Below are 25,540 nucleotides of genomic sequence, written 5' to 3'. Positions count from 1 at the left end.
CATAACTGCCCTCAATACATTGCATTCCGCAGTGACTCTGCCTACCTGAATGCAGTTGAAATTGCTTTAACACTGGGAAGAGCCCATGTAGGCCTTATGCAGAATATATTTTGTTATATATTACATTACAAGAATGGGCCAAGAGGGTGCCGATTAAGGAAGGATCTAGTACATAAAAGGCTCCTATACATGTTGTGGCTTATCTTATCAAAGGTGTAATTCAAAACCTGTCTGGACAAGATAGGTTACAATTTGAACCACAGCTCTACAGCAACATCTGCTGGCTACTATAAGGCAAATGCCTAGCTGACACTCAGGTGTGGATTTTACCTGCTTCCAGGCACATTTGCTAGATGATGAACGCTATGGAGGAGGGCCAAAGTATGTCATGTTGTAATATTATCCAAACTGGAAGGGAATGGCAGTATACACCGGGAAGGAAAGGAACAGAGAGGACACAAAAGGATAGTCAGGAAACATTGCACAGCCAGTTGGAATACTTTTAATTTTTCATAAAAATCAAAGCAGATGACATTTGCAACCATGCGAATCTGGCTTGGGAGGAAAATACAGACAAAACAAAAAGTAAAACACAAAACGCTCTTTGTCCATGGGAAAGGAGCAGGGAAACAACCACCCCTCCCCCCAATACTCTCCAGTCTGTGATGACAGAGTCCCTCTGGAGTCCCCAAAGTGGAATGATTAATAAAAACAGCAGAGGAAAGGCAATAAATAGAACTATCCAGGATCAGGGCACTGTCACGACATTATCCCTGGATGTAAGGCAGCCTGTCTGAGCTACAGACCCACATTCATATGTCAGTACTAGCATTAGTGTGGCGCTTACCTGTAACAATTAGTGTCTATGAAAGTCCCTTACAGACAGGACACTGTGCAGGGCGAAACCACAGACAGACAAGTCAATATCGATGAGGCTTTATTTACTGGCACAGAAAATTATAAAGCACATACCATAAAAAGTGGCAGTCCCAGCGCCTTGGTGCCCGGAAAGGGCATTGGATTGGGGCAGACACTAAAAACGTTTTACCTTTAGTTTTGGTCCTACATAATCCACATTGGGAGTGAAATTTTAGACCTTCAGAATTTACACTGTTCAGTGCTGTGCCACCTCGTTGTCTCCACAATATATGGATTAAGAGCAGCTTAGAATATGCAGGTGGCTCCAAACCAATGCGGGAGGAGCCTCCTGTACAAAGGGGCAGATATTTAAAGCGAGGCACACTGAGGAGAATTATTAAGACGCCACCCCTCCTACAACGGATGCACAATCATTAAGGCAACATGGCTACAAATTAAATAAAAAAATAGAAGCACAACACACACGTTGCAAGATGAGTGGCAGACTGGGCAATGTTCACAAGATTGGACAGATGGGAGGAGGGAGAGTAAAAATTTGTGTTGTCCCTGTGACGGATACTTTCCAATCCCTGGTGCAAAGAAAATTAACTGGTGAACTTGGGCCCAGGACTGGGCTGAGGGGTCAATCACACAACTCCCTCTTCCCAGACATGCTGCAATAGTAACCCAACACGGAAAGGCAGAGCAGAGGAGTCAGACAGCACCCACAGAAGGCAAAAAAATCGATCCCACTTGGCAATTTTTGGGGAAAGGGGAAGTACAGGGGAAGGGTGGGCAGACATCACATGATACTGAGGTGAAACATGATCCGGCAGCACTTCTTAGAGAGTGGAAGGAGTAGGGCAAATCATGGCCCCATTGGATCCACCTATGGGTGCAGATTAGTTCTTCCAATCTTTGCTGATGTTCAGATTCCATTCCCAGGAAAGGTGGTTGGTTTTGTCATCATCGGTGAAAAGAGACTTCATGTTATAACAAGCTCTGGCCAACAGGCCTTTTGGAGCCTCCTCTATGGGAGTGAGGAATTCGTACTCCTCCAAACGAGGACCATAGCTGCCAACCATGTAAGTTGTCTTGTCCACTGTAAAAGAAGGAACAAATCAGGAGACCAGGACAAAGCAGCTAACTAAAACTCATCTTGGTCTTCGCGTTATCCTGCGATTACTTTATTAAAAAAGCTCAACTGGAATCATCGCGCCCTATAAACAAGACACTTGAAGAACTATTCACTAAAGGGAGAACTGCTTGGAATAAAATGAATTTAAATGTAATGCCATAATAGTCAAACTCAAAACAGAACCAATTTGGAGAATTTTTCAAAATCAGCTTTTTTTTCTCCAAAAATTCTCTTTCAATTCCTGGCAATTTTCATTTTATTGAATACCTCATTGAGCTACTGTAACTGCTGATGGCTACCCCTACTCTCCAGAAATCATATTTCACACCCAAGTGTCTGACGTTTACAGTAATTTCAGCTTGGAAAAGTATACTTACATTTCACACCTTTTCTACATGTGGTCTGTTGGTATCTCAAGCCAGATACAATTTCCTTGTTTACCTGCAAAGTAAGCCAAAACCAAGCTTTAACAAACCACAGGAACCTTTTAATTCTTTCTTACAGAGAAGAAATTCAACTGTTAAATGTTGGGGTACGGTCTCATCTTAAATAAATATTAAAGTAGTTACCATTTCTGATTAAATCACAGTTGGTCTTTGTTAGTCAAGGAAAGCATGACCACCATCTCTCCAAGATGCAGGAATCAGTGACACATAATTGCTTTTACTGCATTTTATAACCAAAAACTGTACATAGTGTATGCCATAAGTAAATTTAGAAATATTACGATTAAGTTCTTCAGAAGGCTTTTTCTGCTAGTTTTAGATTGTAAGTTCTTCAGACACTTTGCCCTATGACAAACATGTTTTGTTCGAATAATTATTGTTGATTTTTTAAAATCTATTGTACAACACTGTGGAATACGGTGGTATTATAAACCGAATTGCGACAACTCTGAATTTCAACTTTATTCTATCTTAATGTGATGGATAACTTGCATAACATGTATTAAAAAACTCATCTAATACCTTAATAAGAGCTCATACTTATGGAATCGCACGTATAGTCTGCCTCCTACCAAACACAGCTAAATGATTAACACTGAACGCCACAGGCAGAGGGGAAATCAGATATAACAGATATTTGACTAATTTAATTCACAAGGGCTTAATTTCCTCTTGCAAACTGTAACTGGGTAAGTAAATACGTAGAGATAGCAATGCTTGGATGATAACTGTATGAGTGAACTTTTAACACAACTGTTTACAGTTTGTAACTATCGAATATTATTATCCAATCAGGTAAACCTATCCCCGTATGTGCTTTACTTTTAATGGTTGAGGGTACTCTGGTTACAGTAGGTTTCTCACCTTAAAGCTGATTTTAATCCTGTACTCCACACCTTCTTTGAGACAAAAGGACTCCTTCTTAAACTTCTCCAGATCACCTAAAAGCAGAGACAGGTCTTATACACATCCTACATCAGCATTAGCTACTCAATTTACTTTCACCTTTTGTCCTGGAGGCAAACTGATGAATAATTCCAAAATCTTACCTGTCAGATCCAACTCCAAAGGATGGGGGGCACTTGCACAAACCAAGGTCAGTTTGGTTACAACCACATTGGGAGCATTTGCATCTAAAAGACAAAATCGAAAATTCTACTCAAACATTTGCAGCTCTATGCCCACTAGACCGCGGAGAACAACAAATGCAGAGCACAAGGTTCCCCATGGCAAGGTACAGCATTCTTACCCACAGCGCTGGGCAAAGACCCCAGGAGTGCTTCCTTGTATTTTCGCAGACTCTCATCATGCTCATCAAGCTGCTGGATCTCCTGGATGGATTTCTGTGCTGGAGGTCTGTAGTTCACAGAATGTTCTTCCTCTTCATTCTCTGCAGCAATCTGTGCCAGCTGTTCTGCAGTGGGTTCGTGTTCAGCCATGTTTCTCTGTGGGCAAGCTAAGGATAAACAGACCACATTAAGTTTTAGCAACAGGCAGGCACACTAGTTCCCATTTTGCAGTTTATTAAGAAAGCCCTATGAGCAATCAACCAGTTAAAATGATCATGTGTATGTGAAGCTCTAATGTGGGCTTATCTAAAAATACAGGCTTTTAAGCTCAATCAGGATGAATGGTGATGTAATTTCAGAAAAACTTGGATGTCATAAAGTTTACATTTTCATAAAAATGTTAGGGGGAAACTATTCTCTCTTTTTTGCTGTAATGCCTTAACTTGGCGCACCCCAAGTTAAAAGGGTAATCCAGACGTGGACCCTGTGCTCACTGTGCCTAGAGGGGTATCAGCTACACCTCACTGATGAAGCCCAAAAGAAGGCCGAAACGATCGTCTGGGGTTGTTGTATCTCTTGTGCAGAGGGAACTTGATGGCATTTCAGATCTGGACTGCCCGTACGGTTGGGACCAGTTATCAGATATGTTCTCTCTGTAACGGCAAGTGAGCAAAAACTATTTTGAGACCTTAACGGGGATGTACCGAAGGGTAAGCTATTGAGTTTACTCTTAGCTTTTGTCCGTTCTCAGAGTTCCCATTCTTTCTTTTTTGGAAAATATTATATGCACACTATTATAGAAACGACCATAACTTATCAATTCATTCACACATAGCCAATTAGTTATATTACTTACAATGGCCATTTCTCCCCTTCTTTCTTTTTGTACTTTGTGAGATGTGATCTAAAGGATGCACCATATTATGTTTATTCTTATAATATAAGGAATTTAAAATAAATAAATAAAAAAGACTGTCAACTGTCAAGTGATTTTCTACCATAGGTGTGTGAAGTACATGTCTCTGTTACATGTCCCTAGGATACAGTTTCTATGAGTCCAGGACATGGCGGAATACTCTTGTTCTGAATGGCATATCCCCTGAACCTCTGCCCAGCTGCCAACAGTGCTTTCTGGCATATACAGTTCAGTGCACAACCATGGTGCCATCCATTAAAACAATTACTGTGCATACAAAGTCCGATAATTTCTCCATTAAGGTTTTCTCATAGGCCGAGGAGGTTAGGTGAGGCGCTCGGCCAATAAATGGCTATAAAGCCTGGACAAAATTGATATTGCTAAAGCGGAAGTGCAGCAGCATGTAATGGTTTTGGTTCCTAAAACGGGCCTAAAAATAAGAAAATTTGTGAGCACTTATAAAAACTGCAAAGATTCTCTCATTTAACTGAGCATATTTTCAAGTTAAAAAAAAAACACAAAAAACAGACAAGACAGACAATAAACACAATTCTATAAATTAATATCACTGGAGTGCCAACAAGACCCTACCTACTTCTGCAGTTAGGGTAGCATTGACACTCATGTTGCTTTGAAGGCACAGGAATGATGTACAAGTCCACAAATGCTTGTAATTTCCATCCCATGCATGTGCCCGCATATATACCGCTTTTAAACAGCATGAAGAATCCACACAGGCAGTGGATGGTACCCGGGACACTTACCATTGCTTGAACTTTCACTCGTCAATGGCCGGTTGGCAAATATACATTTTACACCCATGCCAGTACCCAGATGCGTTATCAACTTCCATTCTTGTAATATATATTGCAATGGCTGCAAACTGAACAGTCCCCAAGTATAAACTAAATGTGCAAAATTCTCCACTTCAATTCTAGTCATAGACTGGATACTTAAAGGGGTACTCCAAGCACTATGACCACTTCAAATTGCTATGAAACACTGCACATATAAAGTTTAACCCTTCCGCTGCCGGAGGTGTAACATTTGGGCATCTTTAGCCAGTCAGCCTGGAACAAGATTTCTGGGTGAGTAATGTTAATTGTCTGCATACTGATCATCTGTCATCAGCAAACACATAAGACTTCCAATGGCAGTCTCCCCCCTCACCCCCCAGTCCATCCTCCCTGACATCCAAATATATTAAGTGAATTGCCAAGAGAGGACGATCAGGCTGCAGGGAGAACTTGGCCTTGAAGCTAGAATAGAAGGTACATTTTACACTATTTCCCCCATTAAAGGACCACTATAGGCACAGCTTAATGAAGTGGTCTGGGTGCCAGGTCCAGCTAGATTTAACCCTTTTTGCTGTAAACATAGCAGTTTCAGAGAAACTGCTATGTTTACCTATGGGTTAATCCAGCCTCTAGTGGCTGTCTCATTGACAGCGGCTAGAGGAGCTTCCACGTTTCTAACTGTGGACACTTTGAATGCGCACGCGGCACTTGCCGTGCATGCGGCTCCGCTGACGTCAGCGGGGGAGGAGAGGTCAACAGCGCCAAGGGAGCCCGGCGCTGGATTAAGGTAAGTGGCTGAAGCGCCACGAGAGGGGGACCCTGAGGATGGGGGCACCCTCAGGGCACTATAGTATCAGGAAAACCGCTTTGTTTTCCTGACACTATAGTGATCCTTTAAATTCAAACTTAGTAAGTGACCCTAAAGGAATAATAAATATATATATCTTGTATTGTTTAGCTAGTCTCATTTCTTTCAAACAGACACGGTCTATGCAACCAAAGAACAAGAAAGGTCAAAACAATATTCAAATGATCAAATTCTAATCTTCCTTTTATCATTACTGCACATGTTATTGTTGCAATACTGGCAGCGTGCCTTTTGTGAAGATAGTTTTAATAAAAAAGGGGAAGTAAGGCAACCCCTAGTGATATGGTTGTATTGAAAAGCCACAAAATATCCTAATCTGTCAGCAGCATACTATGTGATTCCACAGAGATAACTGGGGTTGCATTATTTACTATTTTACACCAATAAACTGAACAGATACTATAGAAATTGATGGCTACAGAGATAGGTAGATAATATAGATTACTATAAATCCAATCTACCACTATATATCTATCATACTATACAAACATGCAGACACATTATTATACAAACATTTTTATTGGAGATTATGCACAGTGTCAGTAGCAATATGGGTGTGGGTATTACATTACCGAACACACTAGATCAGGGGTGTCCAAAAAGTAGAACCCCAGATGTTTCCAAATTACAGCTTCCATGATGCTGTGTCATTCTAAAGGCATGCAAAGCATTATGGGAGTTGAAGTTCTACAACATCTGGGGATCTACATTTTGGGCACCGCTGCATTAGATGACTGATTCCATTTTAACACGAAAAGGCACACATATATTTATTATTTTGTGTTGTCATAATAGTGTAAGTAATGTATATTGGTGACCTGAAAGGTGGCAATAGGAGTTTTGTATAGACCCAGAGCACTCCCACAAATACAGGAAGAGAGAGAGAATTAATATTTTGGGTGTATAATCTCCAGTGACAAGTTGTACTGTAGAGGTAGACAATGTATATTCACATAGTGGACCACTGAGTGCTGAAGCAGGTAGTGCATATAAATTGCCCATCACCAGCGGCATCGCTTACTGCTGATTTCCGAATTGCTTCAGGAAGCTAAAATCTGCACATTAACTGTGGTTTCGGTAGTTTGAATTAGCAACCTGCTAAAATGCTCCAAAATGGGACATGGATCCAATGTCGAAATTCAACGTTTTAAGTAAGAAGAAAAAAACCTGAAATGTCCGTGTCTCAAATTTGCCCATTTAGCATCCACTGAGCATAATTTGGTGGATTTTATCACATGTACAAAATACCCAGCATTTTGACATTAATTGGAGAAAAGAAATGGCAGCAAGTCAAAGGAACACTTTAGTCACCAGAACAACAACAGCTTAATGCAGTTGTTCTGATGTTCATAGTATGTCCCAGCAGGCTTTTAATGTAAACACTGCCTTATCAGAGAAGAGGCAGTGTTTACATCACAGCCTAAGAACACCTCTAATGGCAGTCACTCAGACAGCCACTAGAGGTGCTTCCTTGGTCAGACGTTTAGTGTCTCAATGCTCTGCATGGAGGTGATAAATGTTCCTCATAGAAATGGATTGATTCAATGCATCCCTATGAGGAGATGCTGATTGGCACAGTGCGGCGTTTTGCTGTGCATGAGCAATAGCCTCCCAATGCTTTGCCAAAAGCATACATTGGGGGTATAGGTGTACTCAGTATAGTTGTACTCAGCAGATGTAGCTGAACACAATATGATGTTTTGTACAGAAATAGCACACACCAGCTTTACGAAATGCACATTAAAAAACAAAACTTAGATTTATATTATGTTTAGAGTGGTAGATATCTGTAACAACGTTTACAGTGATAGATATATATAATTCATGCTTTCAGTGATAGCATAAAGTAATAATCCAGCACTGTAAACAGTCTATAAATCTATTAATCCAGCACCGTAAACATTAATTAAATCTATGTATAAAACATTTTACAGTGACAGATTAATAGATTTACACATTCTTTACAGTGATGGATAAATACATTCACACAATGTTTATAGTGATAGATTAATAGATGTATATGATATTTACAGTTAGATTAACAGATTTACATAATATTGACATTAATAGATTTATATGTTTACAGTTCGATTAACAGATTTATATCTTTAGAGTGATGGATTAATAGAGTTATATATTTACAGTTAGATTAACAGATTGATATAATGTTTACAGAGATGGATTAATAGGTTTATATGACATTTGTAGTGATGGATTAATAGATTGATATAATATTAAACTGATGGATTAACAGATTGATATATTTGATAAAGTGATGGATTAATAGAGTTATATAATATTTACAGAGATGGATTAACAGGTTTATATGACATTTGTAGTGATGGATTAATAGATTGATATAATATTAAACTGATGGATTAACAGATTGATAGATTTACACTGAGATTAGTGATTGATATAATGTTTATATATTATATTTGATAGGCACGGATAAAGTGACAAATTGGTAGATTAATATCAGATAAAGTGACGGATTAATAGATTGATATAATATTTACAGTTCAATAAATATATTAGATAAAGTGACGGATTAGTAACCCGGGGATAGGATTGCAACGTCCATGGACATGAAACACACCATAGTGAATTCAAACAAGCACTCCTGGCTGTGTGTAATGGTAGAATAGTAGATGCGCACACTATGAAGAACAAAGCCTTTGTTTTTTAATAATCAAATCAGCCTAGATGGGCAGTCGATGTACACGTGCTCTCGCAATCTACTCACCCATACCCAGCTACCAACATTGACAGGCTATAAGTATATTTGTGTCAGTGTGTTGGGTGCACATACTTGTCTTTGGGTCTCTGTTAAAACCACTATTTACATTTGGAGAGTCACTTGAATATTTTAGAGGTGTCTCTATACATATTTTTTAGCGCACTAGCACTTTTCTCTTTTCTGTATAACTTAGTACCATTTTACCAGGGTACATTGCTGGTGCTGCTTCTTTTATTTTATTTTATTATTATATACTTTTTTTTGTCTATCAGTTTGAATCTTGCGCCAATTTATCTTATTTGTATACTGATGGATTAACAGATTGATATATTTGATAAAGTGTTGGATTAATAGAGTTATATAATATTTACAGAGATGGATTAATAGGTTTATATGACATTTGTAGTGATGGATTAATAGATTGACATAATATTAAACTGATGGATTAACAGATTGATATATTTGATAAAGTGTTGGATTAATAGAGTTATATAATATTTACAGAGATGGATTAATAGGTTTATATGACATTTGTAGTGATGGATTAATAGATTGATATAATATTAAACTGATGGATTAACAGATTGATAGATTTACACATTATTTACACTGAGATTAGTGATTGATATAATGTTTATATATTATATTTGATAGGCACGGATAAAGTGACAAATTGGTAGATTAATATCAGATAAAGTGACGGATTAATAGATTGATATAATATTTACAGTTCAATAAATATATTAGATAAAGTGACGGATTAATATATTGATATAATATTTACAGTTCAATAAATTTATTAGATAAAGTGACGGATTAATATATTGATATAATACTTACAGTTCAATAAATATATTAGATAAAGTGACTGATTAATATATTGATATAATATTTACAGTTTAATAAATATAATATTAGACAAAGTGACAGATTAATAGATTGGTATAATATTTAGTTAGATTAATTGATTAATATAATAAGTGACAGATCTCCTCCCAGCTGAGTGGTGGGTGGATTAATATATTATTTATATATAGTATTATACAAAGTGACAGATTCATATATTTATACAACATTTACAGTAAAGCAGGGCTTCACCAATCTCAGGCTCCAGGTTGCCATGGCGACTAGGAATTCTGTCGCACCTGGGATTTCTAAACCCATTCAGCAGAAACGGCCTGGCAAGGGAGCATGGAGGCAACCTGCACAAGGTGAACGTGGGCGGCAAGGGAGCATGGAGGCAACCTGCACAAGGTGAATGTGGGCGGCAAGGGAGGGAGTTGAACTCTTCCTGCTCTGCTCCCTTGCGCACCCTGCAGGTATGCGGGGATATGATGTCGCTCCGTCTCCGGCATCACTAAATAGTGCTCTAGGAAAAAGAGCAAGAAAAAGCTACCTCCCCAGGGAAAGGACCCATTCCAGCTCTCCCAAAGGTAGGTTGGCTTGGTGGACATAAAGTAAAATAAAAGTTATAAATAGTTTGTGAGAAAATGTGTGTGAGTATCTGTCATTGCACATGCCATTCAGAGTCTGTTTATGTGACTGCCCCACACACCCGATCGCATGGGAAAGGAGTTTTTATTCACCCTTTTTCCCCCCAATGCAGTGCTGGTTTCGCCAGCTCTTGATGATCTCAGCCATTGGGAGGCTGTTGCACATGTGCTAATCAGCTTCTCCTCATAGAGATGCACTGAATCAATTGATCTCTGTGGGGAGTTTTCAGAGCATGGAGATGCTGAATGTAGGCGCTGCACACTGTAGAGTACTACACTAGGAAGCACCTCTAGCAGATGTCTCAGTGACTGCCACAAGAGGTGTTACTAGGCAGCAATGTAAACACTGCCTTTTTTTTTTTTTTTAAAGGCAGTGTTTACATTGAAAAGCTTGCAAGGGACAAGGTAGAGACACCAGAACCAATACATTAAGCTATGGTGTATCTGGTGAATATAGTGACCTTTTAAGAATTGAATTTTCATTGAAAATTAAGATTTTTTTTTTTGAGCTGGCTCCTAGACTCCAAGCAAATATGTCAAGTGCTGCACTAAAAGATTAATAGAATATTTACAGTTACATTGAAATAATACAAGATAAAGTGACAGATTAATATATTGATAGATTTACAATTAGATTAATATAATATTTTATAAAGTGACAGGTTTTCTCTCCCAGTTCAGTGGTTGATTAATATATTTAGTGAAATTAATGTAATAATGTACAACGTGACAGACTAATAGATCAATATTTATATAAAGTGACAGATTAATATAATATTATATAAAATGACAGATTAATAGACTGATATAACATTTACGGTTAGATTTATATAATATATATTTTTTTTTTTTACAGGTTTCCACTCCCAGCTCAGTGGTTGATGGATTAATATGTTTATATAATATTTATAATGATGGGTTAATATAATATTATATACAATGACAGGTTTCCACTCCCAACTCGGTGATTAATGAGGGATTAATCTAGTTATATAATATTGATAATATATACAACGACAGATTATTTGATTGATATAACATTATATACAGCGCTACGGAATCTGATGGCGCTATATAAATAATAATAATATACGACAGGTTTCCACTCCCAGCTCAGTAATTAATGATGGATATAATATATTTATAATAATGGGTTACTATATTATATTATATAATGACAGGTTTCCACTCCCAGCTAAGTGATTAATGATGGATTAATAGAGTGATATAATATATTTATAATAATGGGTTATTATATATTATCACTATTATTATATAATGACAGGTTTCCAGCTCAGTGATTAATGATGGATATAATATAATATATTTATAATAATGGATTATATTATTATTATTATATAATGACAGGTTTCCACTCCCAGCTCAGTGATTAATGATGGATATAATATAATATATTTATAATAATGGGTTATTATATTATTATTATTATATAATGACAGGTTTCCAGCTCAGTGATTAATGATGGATATAATATAATATATTTATAATAATGGGTTATTATATTATTATATAATGACAGGTTTCCAGCTCAGTGATTAATGATGGCTATAATATAATATATAGTGATTAATGATGGATATAATATATTTATAATAATGGGTTATTATATTATTATTATTATATAATGACAAGTTTCCAGCTCAGTGATTAATGATGGATATAATATAATAGATTTATAATAATGGGTTATTATATTATATTATTATTATTATATAATGACAGGTTTCCAGCTCAGTGATTAATGATGGATATAATATAATAGATTTATAATAATGGGTTATTATATTATTATTATATAATGACAGGTTTCCAGCTCAGTGATTAATGATGGATATAATATAATAGATTTATAACAATGGGTTATTATATATTATTATTATATAATGACAGGTTTCCAGCTCAGTGATTAATGATGGATATAATATAATATATTTATAATAATGGGTTATTATATTATTATTATTATATAATGACAGGTTTCCAGCTCAGTGATTAATGATGGATATAATATAATATATAGTGATTAATGATGGATATAATATATTTATAATAATGGGTTATTATATTATTATTATTATATAATGACAGGTTTCCAGCTCAGTGATTAATGATGGATATAATATAATATATTTATAATAATGGGTTATTATATTATTATTATTATATAATGACAGGTTTCCAGCTCAGTGATTAATGATGGATATAATATAATATATTTATAATAATGGGTTATTATATATTATTATTATATAATGACAGGTTTCCAGCTCAGTGATTAATGATGGATATAATATAATATATTTATAATAATGGGTTATTATATTATATTATTATTATTATATAATGCCAGGTTTCCAGCTCAGTGATTAATGATGGATATAATATAATAGATTTATAATAATGGGTTATTATATATTATTATTATATAATGACAGGTTTCCAGCTCAGTGATTAATGATGGATATAATATAATATATTTATAATAATGGGTTATTATATTATATTATTATATAATGCCAGGTTTCCAGCTCAGTGATTAATGATGGATATAATATAATAGATTTATAATAATGGGTTATTATATATTATTATTATATAATGACAGGTTTCCAGCTCAGTGATTAATGATGGATATAATATAATATATTTATAATAATGGATTATATTATTATTATTATTATATAATGACAGGTTTCCACTCCCAGCTCAGTGATTACTGATGGATATAATATAATATATTTATAATAATGGGTTATTATATTATATTATTATTATTATTATTATATAATGCAGGTTTCCAGCTCAGTGATTAATGATGGATATAATATAATAGATTTATAATAATGGGTTATTATATATGATTATTATATAATGACAGGTTTCCAGCTCAGTGATTAATGATGGATATAATATATTTATAATAATGGATTATATTATTATTATTATTATATAATGACAGGTTTCCACTCCCAGCTCAGTGATTAATGATGGATATAATATAATATATTTATAATGATGGGTTATTATATTATATATTATTATTATATAATGACAGGTTTCCAGCTCAGTGATTAATGATGGATATAATATAATATATTTATAATAATGGGTTATTATATTATTATTATTATCATTATATAATGACAGGTTTCCAGCTCAGTGATTAATGATGGATATAATATAATATATTTATAATAATGGGTTACTATATTATATTATATAATGACAGGTTTCCACTCCCAGCTCAGTGATTAATGATGGATATAATATAATATATTTATAATGATGGGTTATTATATTATATATTATTATTATATAATGACAGGTTTCCAGCTCAGTGATTAATGATGGATATAATATATTTATAATGATGGGTTATTATATTATATATTAATATTATATAATGACAGGTTTCCAGCTCAGTGATTAATGATGGATATAATATAATATATTTATAATAATGGGTTATTATATTATTATATAATGACAGGTTTCCAGCTCAGTGATTAATGATGGATATAATATATTTATAATGATGGGTTATTATATTATATATTAATATTATATAATGACAGGTTTCCAGCTCAGTGATTAATGATGGATATAATATAATATATTTATAATAATGGATTATATTATTATTATTATATAATGACAGGTTTCACCTCCCAGCTCAGTGATTAATGATGGATATAATATAATATATTTATAATAATGGGTTATTATATTATTATTATTATTATATAATGACAGGTTTCCAGCTCAGTGATTAATGATGGATATAATATAATATATTTATAATAATGGGTTATTATATTATTATATAATGACAGGTTTCCAGCTCAGTGATTAATGATGGCTATAATATAATATATAGTGATTAATGATGGATATAATATATTTATAATAATGGGTTATTATATTATTATTATTATATAATGACAGGTTTCCAGCTCAGTGATTAATGATGGATATAATATAATATATTTATAATAATGGGTTATTATATTCTTATTATTATATAATGACAGGTTTCCAGCTCAGTGATTAATGATGGCTATAATATAATATATAGTGATTAATGATGGATATAATATATTTATAATAATGGGTTATTATATTATTATTATTATATAATGACAGGTTTCCAGCTCAGTGATTAATGATGGATATAATATAATATATTTATAATAATGGGTTATTATATTCTTATTATTATATAATGACAGGTTTCCAGCTCAGTGATTAATGATGGATATAATATAATATATAGTGATTAATGATGGATATAATATATTTATAATAATGGGTTATTATATTATTATTATATAATGACAGGTTTCCAGCTCAGTGATTAATGATGGATATAATATAATATATTTATAATAATGGGTTATTATATTATTATTATTATATAATGACAGGTTTCCAGCTCAGTGATTAATGATGGATATAATATAATATATTTATAATAATGGGTTATTATATATTATTATTATATAATGACAGGTTTCCAGCTCAGTGATTAATGATGGATATAATATAATATATTTATAATAATGGGTTATTATATTATATTATTATTATTATATAATGCCAGGTTTCCAGCTCTGTGATTAATGATGGATATAATATAATAGATTTATAATAATGGGTTATTATATATTATTATTATATAATGACAGGTTTCCAGCTCAGTGATTAATGATGGATATAATATAATATATTTATAATAATGGGTTATTATATTATATTATTATTATTATATAATGCCAGGTTTCCAGCTCAGTGATTAATGATGGATATAATATAATATATTTATAATAATGGGTTATTATATATGATTATTATATAATGACAGGTTTCCAGCTCAGTGATTAATGATGGATATAATATAATAGATTTATAATAATGGGTTATTATATTATATTATTATTATTATATAATGCCAGGTTTCCAGCTCAGTGATTAATGATGGATATAATATAATAGATTTATAATAATGGGTTATTATATATGATTATTATATAATGACAGGTTTCCAGCTCAGTGATTAATGATGGCTATAATATAATATATAGTGATTAATGATGGATATAATATATTTATAATAATGGGTTATTATATTATTATTATTATATAATGACAAGTTTCCAGCTCAGTGATTACTGATGGATATAATATAATATATTTATAATAATGGGTTATTATATTATATTATTATTATTATTATATAATGACAGGTTTCCAGCTCAGTGATTAATGATGGATATAATATAATAGATTTATAATAATGGGTTATTATATTATTATTATTATTATATAATGCAGGTTTCCAGCTCAGTGATTAATGATGGATATAATATAATAGATTTATAATAATGGGTTATTATATTATTATTATTATTATATAATGCAGGTTTCCAGCTCAGTGATTAATGATGGATATAATATAATAGATTTATAATAATGGGTTATTATATATTATTATTATTATTAGATACAATGACAGGTGTGACATTATACAGAGAATGATGGGCGGGGCCCCTGAGAGCCGCCTCCCCCCGGTGTTTTGGGGCCCCTGAGAGCCGGCTTCCCCCCGGTGTTTTCGGGCCCCCCACTCACCGGTCCCGGTTCGGTCCCCGCTGTCTCTGCTCCCACCCTCAGGAATGGCGAATGAAGGTCCGGCCACGCCCCGCCGCGCGCTCCCCACCACTTCCGGCAGCCGAGCCACATCCGGCGCGGACGCCATCTTGCTACACCCCAAGCTGACGAGCGGGGCGCGACAAAAATAAATAAATTCGAGGGGCAGGCAAGCTTATCAAAAGCGCTGCCACGGCGGGGAGATCACGGTTTAAACGCGTCGGTGGTGTCTCTCCGGAGACCCTCATTACCCCCCCCCCAGCGGCCGTGAGTACCAAGATGGCGGCGGGCTGTGACGTCACTGGTGCGCGCACTGGGGGGGGGGGGAAGTGACTGGTGGAGGGCCCGTGCTGCCAGTCAACCTTGTGCCGGCCGGGGGAGGGAAATGTGAGATTACACCGGCCATTAGTCATCTGAAAGGGAAACCGAGTATGAGAACCATTACAGCCTGGTGCAGTGGTTATGGTGCTTCACCCTCCAGGGGTAACCATGTATAGATCAGGGCACAATCCGGGCATCGAGAGACTGGCACAGCCTGGTGCAGTGGTTATGGTGCTTCACCCTCCAGGGGTAACCATTTATAAATCAGGGCACAATGAGAGACTGGCACAGCCTGGAGCAGTGGTTATGGTGCTTCACCCTCCAGGGGTAACCATTTATAAATTAGGGCACAATCCGGGCACCATGAGAGACTGAAACAGCCTGGTGCAGTGGTTATGGTGCTTCACCCTCCAGGGGTAACCATTTATAAATCAGGGTACAATCCAGGCACCATGAGCGACTGGCAGAGCCTGGTGCAGTGGTTATGGTGCTTCACCCTCCAGGGGTAACCATTTATAAATCAGGGCACAATGAGAGACTGGCACAGCCTGGTGCAGTGGTTATGGTGCTTCACCCTCAAGGGGTAACCACATATAAATCAGGGCATCAAGAGACTGGCACAGCCTTTCAATTATTTCCTGCCTGTTCAGACAAACACACTAAAGCGCTGTGGAATTTGTTGGCACTATAAAATAATTGCCACCCACTGCTGTCTGAAGTACTGATCCAGAAATTAAATCTTGTGTAAACCCCTTAAATTGTCACAAGTACAGAAATGCATGAGGGTATGCAAACTGGGAAGCCAGTTTGTCATATGTTTACAAACCTTTACATGACACCCAAAACCTATTGCCACCATGACCACTACACTTAACAGCAGTGGTTTTAGTGCCAAAGCATTTCAATTATTCCTGATATCTTTGATGTACAATGGGGGGGAAAAAAAAACCCACAAGTGTGAGGGTGCTTTAGTACAGCCATTTAACTGACCCACTTTAGAGAGTCCATCTACAGATCAACTTGTTTATCAGTAATTTCATATGGGTGTCCTAGTGTGTCAAATGGAGCAGTGATCCCTGTCTCGTAAATTCAGTATAACAGCATCATGTGATTTGTAGGTTGGGATATGTGAGGAAATGTGGCCATTTTCCACTTGATACAAAATTTGTGGTACCAAGCTAGTGAGCACTGCATTATACACATCAGGTGGTGATATAATACAGCATTTTACAATACCCTGACTTGCCATAAATTTACACCCATCCAAAGTGTTTCATTTATACAAGGACCAATTGAACAAAGGTACGGAAAAATAGTTTTATTACACCAATCCTCAGGTTTATTAATAGGGCATGTAGTGTAAAAAGTACATTCAGACCTCATACAAGCACTCAACTGTAAAAATTACCACAAATCACTGTAGTGAAGAGGGGCCAGCACACAACCTTTATGTCTGGCATTTACCCAAAAGAATAGCAGTGCTTTGTTTTAAAGCAACACCCAAAACATTGTAGTCAATTGGATATATCTGAATAGTGTCCCTTTGATTTGTACAGGGAAAATACTATTTCCATAGAAATTCAACTTGGATTTTAACACATTTGCACATACAGGATATAAACAAACACATGAATGTCTACTAAATACAGAACTGTCTTTATATTTAAACAGTGGAGTTTCCCCTTGAAAACCCAAGCAACTCCGCATATTTTAAATGGCATCTCACTCAGTTTGTGTTGGATAACAGCACTAATCACACTTCAGTTTGTTCCTTTAGTAAACATTTTCAAAGAGGAGATATGATTGGGAGGTCAGTTGAGTTCAATAAACCATTGACATTTCCCTACCCAGTACAGCAAAGTTTGTAAATTTCCCTACACAATATAGTTTGCCATTGCACCAGTATCAATATGGGGTACACCAGTAGCTGGCCAAGGAAACCCCCAAATGATCCTTTACTGCAGTTTAGCAGAACAACCACAGAAGTAATAGAGAGTATATAAACAAATAAAACGAGAAACACAAGATGCAGACCCAGTGGCGTTTAATGGTCAATACTTATATGCCTGTATCATGGAATAGGGACAGTTTGATATAAAGAGCATTTTACATTGGCACAATGCACTAACCAGGGATAACCCCCCTATCTTAAACTTCCAACTGCACTGGACATGCTGATCCCTTACCAAAAAAAACAGTGACAAAACAAACATTGAGGTTGTTTTATTTAGTAAGGGTAGGGGGGGTTAAGGGGAGAATAATTAAAAAAATCCTGCATATAACACTCAACCAGTAAAATTCATCCAGAAAATGTATACAAAACAGGTCTGCTAATGTAAGAAAGAAAATGTATGCAACTTTACATGAGTTTAAAACCCTATCAGAAATAAAAGCAAAAAAACAGTCCGTCCGTAGAAAGTTTCAGAGCCAACACAGGAAAACACGAGTACAGATTAGCTGGTATCCATCTGTGGAGGAAAAATAAAATACAAGTTAAACAAAATTTACAAACTTTGCAGCTGTGCTAAATCCCACCCACATGCTACAGCAGCTGTCCAGAGAAGAGCTACAATACTAAATATGGCAACACCCACTGTGCTGGAACTAGATATAGGCACCAAGTCAAAGTTACTAGTTGGGAAATTAAACTACTGCTCCCCGTTTAGTCTTTAAAGCCATGTTCTAGCTAAACAAGTTTCCATAAACCTCAAATGCCAATCTCTTCAGACAGCCCATGACTAAATCCAATATTTGACTTTAACCAATTTTGCCACAAGAGATGGTACTTGCTGCTATAATAAAAACCAGACCACTGCATATTCGATATATGTCATGCTTGCATCACAATAAAGATTGCCAAAAAAGTGTTACTTGTACTTACTCTAGCATTATAGGCATCAAGCTGTGCATCCAACTCTTCTGCTGATAGCTGCTGTTTTGGGCTTCTTGCAGCTCCTCGCCCACGACCCCTGTTACCACCTCTTCCTCCCCTCCTGTTTGCACCACCAGCTCCAAAACCTGTGGCACCTCCTCGTTGTCTGACACCACCACCTCCGCCTCTGCTTAGTCTATTAAAGAAAAAAATTATATATAAAAATCCATAATTTAGCATTGCTTAAGTTTTGAACAGTGTTGGCAGTTTGCTAGCCCAGATACTTACATTTGTACTGGTCTCCTCTGAGCTTCAATTTGTGATGTTACTAACTGGATATTCATGGCGCGACCTATAAAAAGAAATGACACAAGCTCAAAAATCAATGGGTCAAACAAGTGGAGGCAATTTAATATTTTTACAGCATCTAAATTAACTTTATCTGCCGTATTGAAAGAAAATTTTAAAAAATAGCAGTTTCTGCACCATAACAATAGGTCAAAGTAGTTATCATAAACAAAGCATGTCAAACTTGTGGCTCACAATGGATATATTTGCGGCCAACCTGCCCTGGGGCCACTTTGTGTTGTTGCATCCAGCCGCAAGACAGGAGAGATATTTCCAGTATCATTCTGGTCTCCCCCACATGAAGACCGATTGCTTGCTCCCGCAGGCCAGCCACTCACCCTTCCCTCCTGCTTGCAGTGCTGAGCTGGAACATGGGTGGCTCAGCTTAAGGTAAGTGAATTGAGATGGGGCAGTGTATTAATTTTAGGGAGGTGGCACTATTCATTTGGGAGAGTGAGGGGCCAATGTATTAGATTGGGTCTGCACAGAGGCGCTGAACACTTCCCATAGAGATGATCATTGGCCATGCAGCTTTTTCACACATGCACAATAGCCTCCTATGGGGAAGCATTGATTGTCTGAGATCAAGTTTGATTATCTCAGCCAAAGTGAAGAGCACTCATAGGACTTCAAAAACAAGATATTATTTGTTTTTACAGCTGTGCAACAGCATACATTCAGCATTTCAGTCCCATTACCAAACCTTCCACGACGAAGAAGTTGGTTATATGCAAATTAACGTCTCCTTAAAATAAATTTGCCCTTTTGTTTACTTTGAAGTCGTACGAGCGTGAGATCAGTGTCAGTTAGGCAACATTTTTATACTGTGCTTTTCTATGAAAACTGAAGTTTGTTGGTGGCCCACCTAAATGTAAACCTTGTATATTTGGTCCGTGTTAGCCTTTGTTTAATTTTAAAACCATTTATGACAAGCATGTAAAAAACACAATCAGCTGCACCTAGCAAGACTGCTCTATTCAACCAGGATCCATGCATGTTGGCAGAGAGCTTTCGTGTAGGTTCTGCTTAGCTCATTAGAAGGAATCAGATTTCTCTTCATGGGAATATTGGAGACATGGTGTTCAGTCATGTGCAGCTGACTGGACTCAGGATAAGCCGTCAGTTTTTAGGATGGTTTCACAGATTACACAAGGATGTTTGGAGGCACTCCTGGCACCATAGCCACTTGAAGGCGTAAGAATCTTTAGTGTTTACAGTACTCCAACAGTAATCACAATATGCTGTACAGAATACCAAGAGGTTGGCACAATGCACTCACCATCCAATGGAACCCCATTATATTGCTTCATAGCCTTCAGGGCATCTGCTTTTCTCTCAAAGTGCACATCTGCGGTTCCTAAACTTCTCCCCGATCGGTCATAGTGTACAGCTGCTTTCTTTAAAGTACCAAACTCTGCAAAGAGCTCCTAGAACAAACAGGCAAATATTAGGACATTCATTCAATTAGATTTAAGATCATATCCTAGCCAAATGTTAATTCACTGAAGCAGGAGTGGGGAACCTTTAGCCCTCCAGATGTTTTGGACTACATATCCCTTCATGCTTTGCCAGCATTATGGGATATTTAGTCCAAAACATTTGGAGGGCCAAATGTTCCCCACCCTTTCACTTTAGCATAAAATCAAAACAATTTCTCCACATTCAGCAAATCACAAGACAATTGAAGCATTAATCTTCTCTACAGAAAAAGTACACAAAGATGTATCAAATTTATGGTTCATGAAAAGTTCTAAACCAATTCATAGTAGCAGACAGACTGCAGGAAGTATTTAGACTATACGGTTAAGCTTGTACTGTATTCCAAACCATGCCTTCCAGAAGTGTAGTTATTCTTCAGAATGTTTAGCAAAGAGTTTACTGGCAGCATGAACATTCCAGTGATTTGGGTGCCTGGAGACTGCAGCCAGTATGAAATGTTGCACAAACATAGTCGAATCCCATTGCTGCCAGGAGGTATAGCAACATACTCCAAGATTAATAACTCTGCTCAAACAATCTTTAATGTGATACTATATGCACCCAGGCCACTTCAGCTCACTGAAATTTTCTGGGTGCATGGCCCCTGCCCCCTTAGTCCTGCAATGTAATTATAGCAGTTTCTCAAACTGCAATGATTTACATTTCAGGACTAAAACCACCTCTAGTGGCTGTCAGATAGTCACTAGGCAACGGTTGGATGGCCTCACGATCTGCACGAGGACATTTCTCTGTCAGTTAAATCCCTGTACGAAAACACTAAAGCAATGCTTTCCTATGGAGAGGGTCTAATGCGCTCACAGTTTGGAGACCGAATGGCAGCACTGGAATTGGGCAAGTATTTTTAATAACCCTTGCAGCACCTGGGACCCTGGAGGCAACTAAAGGAATACAAAGTTGTATTCCTTACACTATAGACTCCCATTCGTTATCACACTGACAAATAGGATTGCAACAGTTAAGCTAAGTTAGTGCTACTACACCAGTTATAGACATTTTACATATATCTTTAACCCCTTAATGACCAAACTTCTGGAATAAAATGGAATCATGACATGTCACACACGTCCTGTGTCCTTAAGGGGTTAATGTAGCTACTCAATGTTATGTTAAAGTTTTTTTTAATTTTTATGTACATTGCATCAAGTTTTTCATTGATTATAACCAGTCAAAATAACAGATTCAAGCATAGGTAGAACACTAACATACTACAGAAGATGTTTACAACAATGTTAACTACAGAAAGATTTGAGACCAGATAAAATGGTCTACTGCCCCATTAATTTGCTGCAGTATTGTAAACTAAACAAAGATAAACACTGTTAAAAGTACCAGCAGAGGTTAAATTCCTGCTGGTACCAAGAACCCTGAGGTATAGTTCTATACTTGGGGGTTTCGTCTGTCAGTGAACCCAGACTGAGATGAGCAATGCTTAAAGCTCTTTAAATTACACAGTAAAATTTTAAGATTACTACCAGTGAATAGCATATTTATCCACAGCCAGATTTAAAGTGTTATTCCTATTTAATATTGCATATGTAGAGGGCATGCAAAGAAAGCCCTATTCCAAAAAAAAAAAAAAAAAAATCCAGCAAAGGAGACAAAAAGCACTGTCAAATGTGTTACAACTCAAGAAATTATATATACTGATTAACAGGTTTCAGGAATGCAAGTTCATGTGTTAACTCACCTGTATGTCTGCATCAGATACCCCAAAATCCAGGTTTGAAACCAGCAGTTTCCCTCCAGTCTCCACACCACCCCCACCACCACCTCCTGCCCCAAAGCCACTATCGAACAGGTCATGCTGCCACTTGTCTGGAAGCTGTTTCGGCTGGAAAAAGAGAAAAAACACAGGTTAACTAAAGTTCGAGAAGAAGAAGAGCTCTTTAACCCCAAAACACAAAGCCACCAACATTGAGTGCTCAGATCCCCTACTCCCCCCCCCGTGGGGCACTGCAGCAAATCTAAACTACGTTACCCATGATGCAAGCTGAGAGCAGTCTGTATAGCGCTGGCCATTTTGTTATGGATGTAATAGCCAGGAGCTACCCTCCCCCCACCCCTTCTCTAATCCCCAGACACCCTAAGAAGGGGGGGGGAGGGTTAGCCGTACTCCGACTCCCACAGCGCTCAGCCAGCATCCTGGTTAATAGAGTGAGGGGATCCGAGCCGCCCCCTCCCCCCTGTCACCCCCCCGGCTGGGAGCCATGCTCCGGACTCCTACCCTGTTGTACGGTGCGGGTCTGTTCCTGCCTCCCCGGCTCATCATCGGCCTGGTCCTCAGCGGCCCTCCACCGACCCCTCGGCCGCCTCCAACTCGAGCTCCGGCCCCACCGCGGCCTAGTCCTCCCCGGGCCCCTCTGCCTCCCCGCCCTCGGCCTGCCGGCCTCTGGCTCCGGTTCATCTTAATGATATCGTCCAGGGACATGTCCATCTTGTCCCCCATCTCGGTGAGTTCTCGGTAAGAGGTATCACGTGCTCGGGCGCGGCTTCCGCTTCAACAATACAACGGACGGTGTGAGCCGCGCTTATATAGCTCCGCCCCGTCCGCCCGCCACCGCGCGTCACTTCCGGCGCCTGGCTCCCCTGCTGTGTGTTCCAAGCCTCGCTCACCCAGGAATGGTGCATTCTGGGAGTGGCAGAACTTTGTAACACGTGACCTGCTTCTATTGCCATAACAATGGTTCTATTCTACTGGGCAATAGGCTGGCAATTCATTCAATAAACTGGGGATTATCAGAAATTAACAAGATAATGGCACATTTTAGGTCAAAATAAAACAAGAATATTTACATCTGTTAATGTTATTATAAAAGTTTCAGTTTCACTCATAATGTACCCATTCAACATAAAGGAGATAAATTTCTCCTCTAGGCTGTAAGCTCGCCTGAGCAAGGTCCTTATCAACCTATTGTTTAGTAATTGTCTCATCTATTGTTAAATTCACCCCTTTTATAATATCGTAAAGCGATGAGGATTAAGTTTGCTCAATATAAATGCCAAAAATAGTAATAAAGTTAATAAATGCTGTGTGTTACAAAATATGAAATTTGTTCTCATGTGCAAATCACTTTATGCTTCAGGTATTTTCTATATTGTGCTGTTTTATTAAGGACAGACGTCTAGCGTGTGTAATGCCTGTGTCCCCCCCCCTAATTTCACAGATCCAAAATGTCCGTAATGTAGGGGCTCACAGTGTGGTTACAGGATGCTTCTTCGTTTAATGTATAGTATAGGCATATAAATAATCAAATACACAAAATCAAAACATCTGCAATTATGTAAGAAACACATTTCAATCACTTTGATTTTTGCGCCAGTTTTGGTGAGTGCTCCACCCCGCAGCAGAAAACACTCTTGCCACTAATTAAAATAAAAAGAGGTGCAAGACTAAACTGTCAGGAAGGGCACAAACAGGAAAACTTTGGCACAGATGAATTAAAATATGGCTGAAATAGAAAATGTGACACACCGCTTTTTGTCCATAAAACCTAATGAGTCCTTTAAGCATGTGCAGTACTACTAAATAATGTTTAAGCAAAATAATTGACTTGAAATAATATATACACACATACACTGAAACAAGAGACACACAAGTGTTTGTCAGGACTCAATGTCTGGCAAACAGCTGGTCTGTACTTCCATTTTAGGGAATTCCTAGCCAGTCCCCTCCCCAGTAAATGGAAGGGTACAGACAGGTGGATATATCCTTGTAACACAGTACACACACATTTTTTTTTGGATAGCCCATGGCAGCATTATTAGAGGAAAGCGACTTAATTCTGATTTATAGGACAGGATTAAAGTGTTTTTTGTTTTTTTTTCGAGCGGCACTTTCACAGTTCTTTGGTTACTATCGAAGTAGAGTAGCGCTGATCAGGGAGTGTATGGAATCAATAAATAATCAGGACGTGTCTGTAATTCTGTGTTTGCTGATCTCATAGTAAAATTAATAAAATGTTATATACTTCAGGGCAGGACTATGAACGCCTTGTCTCTTATGCCTGTAGAATTGTTAGCTCTGTGCCTCATAAATAAACCTGTAAAAACCTTTCTCATCACCAGTTTAACATGAATTACTGAATACGAATACAGGATGTGCAGAATTGGGATTGAATCCCTCTGTCAGTATATGCTCCACTCTGACATTAAAAAAGCATTTTATTACATATGCTTAGTAAATTGTGCTCAAAATAGCAGACCCCTCTTCTGCTCCCAGACCTAGCATGTTGATTTTAGCAGTTTTTGGTTAAGCAGGTCCAATTTATTTTGTGCAATATACAATGTGCA

The 25,540-nt window shown here is 36.9% G+C and overlaps 2 protein-coding genes across 2 annotated transcripts; both read right to left on the bottom strand.

Annotated features, from left to right (window-relative positions):
* Nucleotides 1-486: 486 nt before the first annotated feature.
* On the bottom strand, nucleotides 487-16,279 carry ARHGDIA (Rho GDP dissociation inhibitor alpha). Its single transcript, XM_063456210.1, has 6 exons — nucleotides 16,192-16,279; nucleotides 3,692-3,898; nucleotides 3,492-3,575; nucleotides 3,307-3,383; nucleotides 2,374-2,437; nucleotides 487-1,960 (listed from the first exon to the last, which is right to left on the bottom strand). Exons 2-6 carry the CDS (start codon nucleotides 3,879-3,881, stop codon nucleotides 1,761-1,763), a joined length of 615 nt encoding a protein of 204 aa, XP_063312280.1. The 5' UTR covers nucleotides 3,882-3,898; nucleotides 16,192-16,279; the 3' UTR covers nucleotides 487-1,760.
* A 2,278-nt stretch (nucleotides 16,280-18,557) lies between these two features.
* ALYREF (Aly/REF export factor) lies at nucleotides 18,558-23,836 on the bottom strand. Its single transcript, XM_063453408.1, has 6 exons — nucleotides 23,475-23,836; nucleotides 22,938-23,081; nucleotides 21,030-21,177; nucleotides 19,691-19,754; nucleotides 19,412-19,598; nucleotides 18,558-18,998 (listed from the first exon to the last, which is right to left on the bottom strand). Exons 1-6 carry the CDS (start codon nucleotides 23,694-23,696, stop codon nucleotides 18,984-18,986), a joined length of 780 nt encoding a protein of 259 aa, XP_063309478.1. The 5' UTR covers nucleotides 23,697-23,836; the 3' UTR covers nucleotides 18,558-18,983.
* Nucleotides 23,837-25,540: the final 1,704 nt, after the last annotated feature.

Source organism: Pelobates fuscus, chromosome 5, assembly GCF_036172605.1.
Source record: "Pelobates fuscus isolate aPelFus1 chromosome 5, aPelFus1.pri, whole genome shotgun sequence".
NCBI lineage: Eukaryota > Metazoa > Chordata > Amphibia > Anura > Pelobatidae > Pelobates > Pelobates fuscus.
This window is presented reverse-complemented; position numbering and strand designations above follow the sequence as displayed.

Bases quoted from the DNA above. Each gene is read 5' to 3' on its own strand.
- ALYREF (XM_063453408.1), bottom strand. From the start codon at position 23,696: ATGGGGGACAAGATGGACATGTCCCTGGACGATATCATTAAGATGAAC. The intron at 23,082-23,474 runs GTAGGAGTCCGG...CTCTTTTTCCAG, and splicing joins GACCCGCACCGTACAACAGG to CCGAAACAGCTTCCAGACAA. The intron at 19,755-21,029 runs GTGAGTGCATTG...TTCTTTTTATAG, and splicing joins TAATGGGGTTCCATTGGATG to GTCGCGCCATGAATATCCAG.
- ARHGDIA (XM_063456210.1), bottom strand. From the start codon at position 3,881: ATGGCTGAACACGAACCCACTGCAGAACAGCTGGCACAGATTGCTGCA. The intron at 3,576-3,691 runs GTAAGAATGCTG...TTTGTCTTTTAG, and splicing joins GTCTTTGCCCAGCGCTGTGG to ATGCAAATGCTCCCAATGTG. The intron at 3,384-3,491 runs GTAAGATTTTGG...CTCTGCTTTTAG, and splicing joins TTTGGAGTTGGATCTGACAG to GTGATCTGGAGAAGTTTAAG.